General features: G+C 39.3%; 1 protein-coding gene across 6 annotated transcripts in view; it reads left to right on the top strand.

Annotated features, from left to right (window-relative positions):
• Positions 1–10,372, top strand: part of Stk33 (serine/threonine kinase 33) — a 267,213-nt gene that overhangs the window by 186,177 nt on the left and 70,664 nt on the right. For 5 of the 6 annotated variants that reach the window (XM_029556325.1, XM_008853436.3, XM_008853435.3 and 2 more), the window contains 3 exons: positions 4,321–4,396; positions 8,807–8,919; positions 9,872–9,957. In XM_029556325.1, the coding sequence (XP_029412185.1) occupies positions 4,321–4,396; positions 8,807–8,919; positions 9,872–9,957 (275 nt within the window). The remainder of the gene's footprint in view (positions 1–4,320; positions 4,397–8,806; positions 8,920–9,871; positions 9,958–10,372) is intronic. The other variant, XM_029556326.1, reaches the window with a different exon arrangement.

Here is a 10,372-nt window from a genome sequence, read left to right as displayed (position 1 = left end):
CTTGGATGTTTAACAGCCATACTTTGAGGCCTATACTAATTTGGTCAGGGGGGACATAAAGGACAGTTTTTACTGCTCCTTGCCGTCCTAGGTCAACTAAGTTCCAGGGGACTATGAGCATCTCTCAAAATGTCCTGTAACTGTGGTGAGTCACCTGTCCTCTTGAGCAAGGAGGCCATGGAGACCCCACCAGATGGACCTGAACCAGTGTCCAGTCTACAAAGAGGAAGGTCAACACAGAGGAAACATTTCCTCCATGCTTCCAAGTGAAGGCAGCTATGGTCAAGTAGGACCTTTGACTTAACTTCACATAGACAGAACTGGTACTAGAAAGGAGTCCTCCCAAGCCCATGTGACTCTTGAGGAACAGATCCTCAAACAACCTTAAGAGTAAAAATAAATTGTCTTTCATTTTTTTTAATGTTAGGACTGTGCTGAAAACCAAATGTTTAACTGAACCTCACTTAAAAATAAAAATTTTGTCTGAGGAGATGGTTTAGTTACAAATGTGCCTGCTCTGCCTGCTGTGCAAGTTCAGATCCCCAGCAGCAATGGAAAAATCAGGCATGGCAGTGTGCATCTGTAAGTCTAGGGTATCTATGGCCTGGGAGGTCAACACAGGCAGATCCCAGAATCTGGCTGACCAGCTAATCCAGTCAATTGGTGAACTCTGGGTTCAGTGTGAGTCCCTGTTCCAAAAAAGTAAGGTGGAAAACCATGACGAAATACACCTAAGGGAATAGACCATGGCCTGGCCTCCACTGGTGCATACACCCACACCCCCCCCACACCTGCATGTACACACAAAAATTTTTATTTAAAATTATTTTATATGCTGATAGATGCTATTTATTAATTGATTGTTTGAATTTTTCTCCCTAAAATCTTTTGGTTCTGATACCGTTTGGGTGACGTGTTTCTTTCTTTTTTTAAAAAAATTTCTATTATATTTTTAGTTTATGCTGAGTTATTCAGCTGGTCCACATCTTCTTGAATAATTTTGATCATTTATATCTTTCTAGAAAAATTTTTATTTCATTGAGATTTAAAGTTTTATTGGCATAAATATGCATATAATGCTCACTTGTAGTGTTTGAATTCTCTTGTATATCTTGGTTACAAACCCCTACAAATGCCTGATAGTTCCTAAGAAGGCAATATGAGACAGTTTTACCAGTATGATCTCTGAAGTCATCTGGCTAACTCAAGATTCCGGCTCTGCATTTACAATCTTCCCGGCACAGTTGGTACTTCTGTATAATAGGTATTATACCATTCTTTTATCAAAATTGCTTAAGGACCTAGTTCTGCCACTTTTCTGGCTTGGGAATACAGTCACAAGGCTTAATGCTTTGCCTTTGTGGAGCTTAACATTCTAGTGTGTTGAAGAAAAGGGTTGAGAACAAAAGGAAAACATGGAGGATGATAGTATTTGTGATGATGATTCTTTCTTAGTCAGGTGACCTGGGAATGAAATAAGAACATATGCCTGAAGTGCTTACCGCAGTGTCCATGTTAGTGCTCAATTTTAACACATAGTGTTTTGACGAAATCTGTTAGTGGTTAGGACAGTTTGTTGGGCTTATGACTAATGTTTTTTGTATTGCTTTTTCATCAATTTGTACTTTAGCTTTCCGAATTCCTTTTTTATACTTTATTTTGGTCTATTTTTGTTTTCAATCTTATTTTCTAGCCAGTGCATGTTAGGGCCGTGTGTTTTCCTATGAGTACTTCCTTGACTATTTCTTTTGCCATACAATGTTCTAATTGTGAATAATCTTTTACTACATTATAATTTTAATTTCAGTCTTCTTTGGTATAAGAATTATTTAGAAGTGCATTTATTTTCTTTTCTGGTTGATTTGGGATGTGTCTGTATGATCCTGTGTTAGTTTTCTTAGCTTGCGGGTTTTCTTCATTGTGATAGGTGATTATATGCTATAGGCATTCAACTCCTAAGAACTTTCTTTGTAACTGAACATACTATCGGTATCTACAAATGTTGCACTGGACAGTTTTAAAATACATGTACCTGGTTTTTTGAAAATAAAGTTTTCTATGTGTGCTTATTAAACCAAACATGATACCTTTGTGATTCTTATTTTCCATATTGTTAATTTATGTCTGTTTTCTGTTTCTGTTGACTCTCGCAGTTATTATAATCTCCCAAGGTAAAACTTGAGAAGTTCCTTTAGTAGATTTTTAAAAAATTCTACTTTTTAGAAATATAATTCATATAACAAAATGCACACACTTTAAGTGTAAAGTCCAATGAGTTTTGACAGCTGCACACACTCATGTAATCACTATGCCAGTGACGATGCAGGCCATTTTTATTACCCCAGAATGTTCCTCTCTGTCCCTCTCAGTTCCCTTCCCAGGCCCAGTAATTACCAGTGATTTCTATCACCACGCACAGTTGTACTTGTCTAGAGTACACATGAATTGGAGCATACAGTGGATACTCATTTGCATCTGTCTTTGTCTTCTGGTCCCCATAATGACTTTGCTATTTTATGTATGTTGTTGTGTCAGTAGTTTATCTGTTTTTATTGCTGAAGAGTATAATTCCTTCAGTGCTTTTTTTTTTTTTTTGCCTACTTGCATAAAGTTTTTAAATTGTTTTATCTTATTTGGGAAAAGGCTACTTTAGATTCTGTTCATATCTCCTGTTGGCAAAAGACATCTGGTCTGTAGTTACATGGGGAAAATATATCCAAGCACCCTGAGTTTTATGCCTGCTTATTAGTTGTCTACACTGATAACAAGTGAGAGAACAAGAGAGAAGACAGATGGTTTGCGGAGCTTTGCTGACTTCCTAAATGGCTCCTTGGCACAGTTATTCTGGCTTCTGCATCCCTGAGGGCTGGGATGACAGTGCAAGTACAAATGCCCCTGGTAATTAGGAAGCCTCTGAAAAGAGGACCAGGCTTTCCTAGCTCCTGCTGTGCAATGCATCAATATGGCCAGCCTTCCTTGCATCTAATCACAGGCTCTGCCCTTGTGTAGACACAGCTATGGAACAACTTGCACTTTACTGATTCCGTATTTAAAGTTTTTAAGTAGAGTTAAAGACTACAGTCACATATAGTACTTGATTAAAGAGAAGTAAATTTTCAATCATTTGGAGATTATTCAGTTTGTGCACTATTTATAGTTTAGCCTTTCCTCATTCCCGTGGGAAACTTTTAGCTCCTTTTTGTTGTTTTCCATTCCTTCAACAGTAGTAAGAGGATAAGAAAGAAAATAAAATTCCCTTTGCTTTTAGTGGTTATTATAGAGTGTGTGTGTGTGTGTGTGTGTGTGTGTGTGTGTGTGTGTGTCTTGTCAGGGTGTTAGTGGAGAAGACTGGAGCTGTTTTCCCAATCAACACATTCCTTTTCTATGGAAGCCCTGTGTGGCTGTGTGACGTCAGGCAAGTCTGTCAGGGCATCTCAGCCTTATTGACAGAGGGAGTCAAATAGCTGCCTGCCTGTCTCATAGCATCCTTAACCTGATTTATTGAAAAAAATACTTTGTAAGTCTTGACGTTCTTTTGAAATCTACACACATACTTTAATGACTGTTTTCTTTTCCTTTAATGAAAGATAGGTGATCCTTACCTGTAAAGGGAAAGTAGACATGTTCCTCAGGAGCACACTGACTTTTTAAAAAGCCACTAAGAAACAAAACATCTTTCAATCATGTACCACCTTATGGTTAAAGGAATGGTGCTGTTTTGAGTGGGACTCTGTTGTGACCTTCGTAAAGCAAACAGCACATGCACCTGGCGCTTCAGCCTCCCTGCGCCTTGCCCCGGTCTTCTGGGAGCGCTCTTTCTAGCTCAGTTTTCTCACATAGAAAATGTGGAAATTAATTTGTATTCTGTTGTAGGTGTGCTACGATTTCATTATTATTAGTCTGCTAAAGTGCTTTTTAGTCATGTATGTTATTTTTTTTTATGAATTCTGCTTTGTACCTACTGGCCTTACTTTAAATTATAACTAAGTTTATGTGTTTAATTCTATTTTGGGGAAAGGGCTGAGACATTGTCTTCTACCGTAACTACACAATCTTTGAAAAATCACTTCTTAGCAGTTTCACATTTAGTAACACGGTTTATGCTATTGTTCCATTAGGAGCTAATTGATAGGAGTAAGGATTCAGTGACATCAGTTGGAAGGCCTGTGCATTATTCATTTAACATCTGCTGTTGCTTCTTTCTGTCCCTATGGAGGAATAAATTACAACACATCAGCACATTTTTCGTGCTTTGTGTTTAAGCATTTAAAAGCCATTCATTGTATTATTAATATTATTTTATTTCTGCTTATTTGGCAGCACCAGAGGTTATCAATGCCCATGACTACAGCCAGCAATGCGACATTTGGAGCATAGGTGTCATGATGTACCTCTTGTAAGTAACCTCCTGAAAGTATGGTGTAAATAAACAGGCCCTGGCTGTAGAATGACATCGATCTTCAATTGCAGCGAAGCAATATATTTCTAAAGAAGTCATTTAAAAACCAGTAGGAAGTCATTCTGAAAGCTCTCTTACTAGTTGTCAAGATAATCTCTAGGGTATTTTTTTAATACTATAAATTTATAACTTTTAGTTTTGCTTTTCATTGATCTATAAATGCAACAGTGCACCATATGATCTAAGCTAAGTGAAAATCTGTACTTAACCACTGTCCTGATCTCTTGCTGCATCTCAGAGCTTCTGTGTGTGTTCATATGAGATTCGCCTGTAGCCCATCAGGATCAGGGAGATAGAGCACCTGGCCCTAGAGCTGCCAGTATGGACAGGCACAGTGGGGAGAGGGCAGGCAGGTAGGAGTTAGTTCAGGATGTAGGGAGTATCTTGTATTTCCCAGTTCCCTTAACACCACGAAAGCCTCCGTGGTTCTTCCTCTTCCTTTCTTCCCACTCTCACGATTCAGTCAAAGCCAGGTCCTGGGGCAGTTGCCTTTGAAGCATCCTCATCTCTTTTTGGATCACTTCACCTGCATCAGTTCTCCTTATGATATATTGCAGGGTCTTCTGTTCACCCTCCCCTCTCCCCCCTCCAGGTCAGCTGTCATTTACACTGCTATCCAGATTGTCTGTCTGTATTGCAAGTCTCATCTGTTAGTTTCTGACTAATGCCCTCTGATAATTATCCATTGCTATAGAAACTTATCAGCATTCTTGCATGGCATGACTTAGCACTTCTTTCATGACCTGACTCTAGTGTGCCTTTCAGTCTTGGGCTGGGTGTGCTCCTTTGAAGCTACCTTTTTCTGTGACTCTAGGCCACTCTTCATTACCCAAACCCTCCACTGCATAGTGTGTGTGTGTGTGTGTATGTGTGTGTGTGTGTGTGTGTGTGTGTGTGTGAAGCATACATGTGCATGCCTTGAGTGCTTACTCTTTCCTGTGGGTTGACTTAGCTCAAATACTAAATCCTTCTACTTACTTATCTCCTATTCTACGCCAGCTGAGATACATTTTGTATATACATCGGTGCATTCCACAGAGGCTAGATACAGGCATCATGCAAAAAGACAAACAAAATAGTAATGTTCAAATAAAAAACAAAACGAAACAGAAATTGGAGGTAGTGAGGCTGGTCGAGTGCTTGCCTGGCATGTAGGAAGCCCTGGGTTTGCTCCCCAGCACTGCACAGAACAGTTGTGGTGCTGCCATTGCCTACAGTCCCCCACTAGGGATGTGCAGGAAGGAGGGTCAGAAGTTCAAGGTCATCCTTGACTATATGGTCTGTTCCAGGCTAGCCTGGGCTATATGAGACCCTGTCTCAAAAGAAAAGTAAATAAAATAACCAGGAGGATTTTCACATGTGTAACTTTGCGCTCACTTTGATGTATAAACAATAACACTTTAAAACCAGATTACATGGTGGTATTTAATCATCTATATGTTGTAGCTGTTGTCCTGTCTGTAAATTCTGTGAAAGACACACCTCAAATTATTCATCTTCGCATCCCTGGCATCCGATGCACTAGTCACACACGTTCGGTGTCAAATTGAATTAAGTGAATTGTCTAGGAGGTGCTCTGAATAGTCAGTGACCATTGCTCTGCCTCTTGGTGAATATGAAGATTTTCACATCTCTGCAACATTAACTTTATGGCCATATTGGAGATTTCGCCATGCACTACTCTTCCAGATCATTTCTAAATATTGACATCATGGTAGTTACATTTTCACAGTTGTGTGAAATGGAAGACATGGGGAGTAGAGACTGGATGATGTGACTTCAGCTGTAGCTCGGCCAGCCTACACGCACCATTGCTTAGACTGCATGAAGTATAAATGGATTTATAGTTTTGATCATTATTTCGTGCTGATTAGAATCCTGAGCTTCAGTCTTTAATTAAAACTATTTGAACAAGTCTTTTATACTCCTAAGACTTTCTACACAGCAAAAGTCAAAATTAATATGTAAAATTGATTATTGCACAATTCATGTGGTGTCTGCTGCTTTTTTAGTTTGAATCTGCTGCTAAGGAAAGTGAATGTATTACATAGCTTCAAAATTTCCCTTTCTTAAATATGTAATTTGAGTGTCTCTGCTCTGGAGTGTGCCTGCATGTCCTCCTACTGGCGTCTTCCTGCCTTCACAGTAGATCTACTTAGATCATCAGTGCCTATTCACAAACCTGTCTGAGCCCAGTGCTCTAGGTGCTTTCCTTCACTGAGAGCACAGCACATTGCTGCCTCCTTGCCTATCAGTTAACTTGGATTCATTTCTACTTAATTGGACAATGATAACATTCTTTCTCAAGGTGAAATTAACATAAATAAACACTCTTCATGGTTCCTTTGCTGTTTGGATCCCTGTGAATGCAGAAGATAATAGGAGTGCTTGAGAGACATTTTTCATGTCTTAGATTCTCTTTCTGGATGTGCTAGAAAATTGCAGTCATAAAATTCCATATGCTGCTGATTGACCAACCATTAGATACATTTTACGTAAATAAAATTGCAAAGGGTAGAAAAAGTGGAATGTTAAAAATGTAGCCCTTAAGCTATAGTTGCAGAGACAGCAGAGAAAGTGGGGACCGTGGTATCACTGCTTGGTAACAAAGTCAATGAAGCTTGTGCTTGTTATAACGGATAGTAATTGTCCATAAGGCCATTTTTCTGGCCGTTTTCTTTTTGTTTTCTATGGATTTTAAAATTTTAATTTAAAACAAAACAATAGCAAGGGAAGTCAGAAAAGAGGGAGGTCAAAATGAGCTATTGGAGAAAAAGTCTGAAAATAAGAATTTGCGCATCAATTTGACCAATGTGGACCTGTTAAAAAGAACCTCTTGGTAAAGGAAGAGCTCTTATGCTCTAGCCTAACTTTCTCAACTGCTAGGATGAGAGTTACTTTATTCTCTGAGGAAATCATCATCATCATCATCGTCATCATCATCAAAAATACCAAATTTTAGCTTGATCAAGAAATGTTAATAAGTTAGATTTTTAGAGAACTCAGAAAATATTACTCAAGAAAACCAGTAAAATGTAAATGTTAAAAGCCTTAGGGACCTATATTATACTAAGAATAGGCTGCAATTTGGGAAGTATAATAGAATTATGCTATTTTGTACTTTTTTATAATTTATTTTTATTTTATGTGTATGAGTGCTTTGCTTCCATGTATGTAAGTGCAGCCCTGTCAATGCCCTGAGTGTGTCAGATCCCCTGGAACTGGTGTTATGGATGGTGGTTAGCCATCATGTGGGTGCTAGGATTTGAACCCGGGTCATCTACAAGAGCAGCCAATGCTCTTAATTGCTGAGCCATCTCTCCAACCTCTATTTTATTCTTTTAATAAAACTGGAAAAATATCCCTAGAGTTGAGGCATAGACATACCAAGTTGCTCCCTTGCTGTGTCCCGCTCCACCTTCTATCTGGGTATACTTGGGCACATCTAGTTGTCTACAGGATTATCTTTAGATGTTGGGGTTGATTCTAATGATGGTGTCTAACATTTACCGAGAATGTACCCCAAGGAAATGAACTCTGCTTTGAAGCATATCATTGTAGTTCTGATCTAGATCAGCCCATAGAATCAGCTTCCTAGGCTTGCCATGCTCTGTTGAGAGATGCTAATGATAGTCCCCATGTTACAGAATGCACAAACAGGCCCATGTTCACTTCCGCGGGGCTCATGGTTGTACTGATTTTGGTTATTGTGTTTATCCAATATTCACCCTTTCTCACTGATTTTCTTCATCCTGACCTTCACTTTGAATACTGTTGTTGAAGGCTTGTGGCTGCTTTAACCTCTTTTGTCTTTGGTGCAGAACCTCCCCAGGGTTATTCTTCAGTTTTATTTTATTGTTACTGTTACCGACATTTGATACAGTGCTTTACCATGGATAAAACTCTTGCCTGGCCAATATATATATATATATATTCATAGCTCTTGTGTAGACACTGATAATCCCTTATGTGTTTCCATAAGTCCAGATTGCTTTGTGTACCTTCAGCCTTGGTCTTCCCTTGCTCATGCTGACATGTCTCTCCCCCATGAGCTGCCACTGTTTTTGTGTGTTTTCCCTTCCACACCTTCCTGAATTGTAACTCTTGAAGCTTAGGGCTTCCCCACCTGCAGAAGCTTTGGGGCATTTGCAGATCTGTAGGTTTCTGTACATAAGATGAGACGCTCTGAGCTTGGGAAGCCCCATTGCTTCCGTTCTTCATCCAGAGGCTCGCTTCTTTCTTCCTGTTGCCATCTGGGAAATGCCACTGCTTCCAAGTCCTACAGAGACTTAATTTTTAGTAGTCTTATTTTGAAGAAATTTATACTAAATGACTGCCTTTGTTTAGATTATGTGGAGAGCCACCCTTCATGGCAAACTCAGAAGAAAAGCTCTTTGAACAAATAAGAAAGGGAGAACTACGATTTGAAGATGCTATCTGGGGTTCTGTAAGTGACTCTGGTGAGTATAGATTTGTTATCATTTACTAAAGTAAACACTATCAGAAAGTTGGCCAGTGATAAAACTGTTTTAAATCTCTGTCTAGTCATAAAGTATGCTTTAGAATTAAACAATATTTGCTTGTGGAGATAGAGATATCCTCACAGTGATTGTTCATGATCAAAAACTTCCAGAAAATATAGAATAAAAATTAAAGAAAATATTTGGTGTTATCTAGCTAATTTTCACTATGGACCACTAAACCAGGTCATCCTTAGCACTCAGCCTTATTCATTAGGCATCTGTGTGGAGGGTGCTTGGGTACTTGATTACATTTAGGATATGTAATCATATCCTAAATAAAAGGGATGATGGATGGCTTCTGTTGTTGTTGAGATGGGGCTGTGCTATGTTTTCCAGACTGACCACAAATTGTGGACTCCAGCAACCCTCAGCCTCTCAAGTATGTGGGTATACAGGCATTTGCCACCATGCCCAGTAGTCTAGTTAGCTTTCTGTTGCTGTGATAAAATACTCTGACCAAAACCAACTTGGGGAGGAGAGGATTTATTTGGCTTACATATTCTGATCACAGTTCATCATTGAGGGAAGTCAGGGCAAGAACTGAAGGTCAGATCACAGAGGCAGGAGCTGAAGCAGAGACCATGGAGGAACACTGGTTTACTTCTCTGGTCTGTGCTCAGCCTGCTTTTTTATATAACCCAGGACCACCTGACCAGGTGTGGCACCACCTACTTTGGGCTGGACCTTCCTACATTACTCAACAGTCAAGAAAATGCTCCCAGACATGCCCCCAGGCCAATCCAATAGAGGAAATTCCCCATTTGAGGTTCCCTCTTCCCAGGTGTGTCAAGTTGACAACTGAAGCTGTCCAGCACACCCAGCTAATATCTGACATTAACTGAGGTTAAGAGAAATATGATTTTCAGGGTTTTCCCCCCTTCATTTGCAGCAAAAAATGTTTTGAGACAGCTTATAAAAGTAGATCCTGCTCACAGAATCACAGCTAAGGAACTTCTAGATAACCATTGGTTGACAGTAAGTGGCATTAATTTCTTTTGTTACTTTTTTCTGACATTGCTCATTTCATTTGGTCTTGGAGTCTTCTTAAAACAGTTCCATCTTCTGAAAAGTTAAAAAAGAGTGCTGAGTCTTGACACATTTCTGAAATGGACATTTCTAAATGGTTACAACTGTCACCACAGTTGTTCGTAGGTATTTATAGAGCTTTAAATGAACTTTGTTTGTTCTTTGTCAGTGAGGTTTCATGTCCACTAGAACAGAGCTCAGAAATGTCTCCTATTAAATGGGTGCAGATGGAAGCCATTTGGACACTTAGTGATGTAAAACTGACTCATTTATAACTCTCTCAGCTCTTTGGACACAGAGAGTCTTTGGAGGACCTCAGAAAACATAAGCCTCCAAGTGGTCTCTACTTCCTGGGTTGAATTCT

The sequence above is a fragment of the Nannospalax galili genome, unplaced genomic scaffold (assembly GCF_000622305.1).
Source record: "Nannospalax galili isolate Female #2095 unplaced genomic scaffold, S.galili_v1.0 scaffold44, whole genome shotgun sequence".
Classification (NCBI taxonomy): Eukaryota; Metazoa; Chordata; class Mammalia; order Rodentia; family Spalacidae; genus Nannospalax; species Nannospalax galili.
Note: the sequence above shows the minus strand (reverse complement) of the source record. Positions and strands in the feature narration are given on the sequence as shown.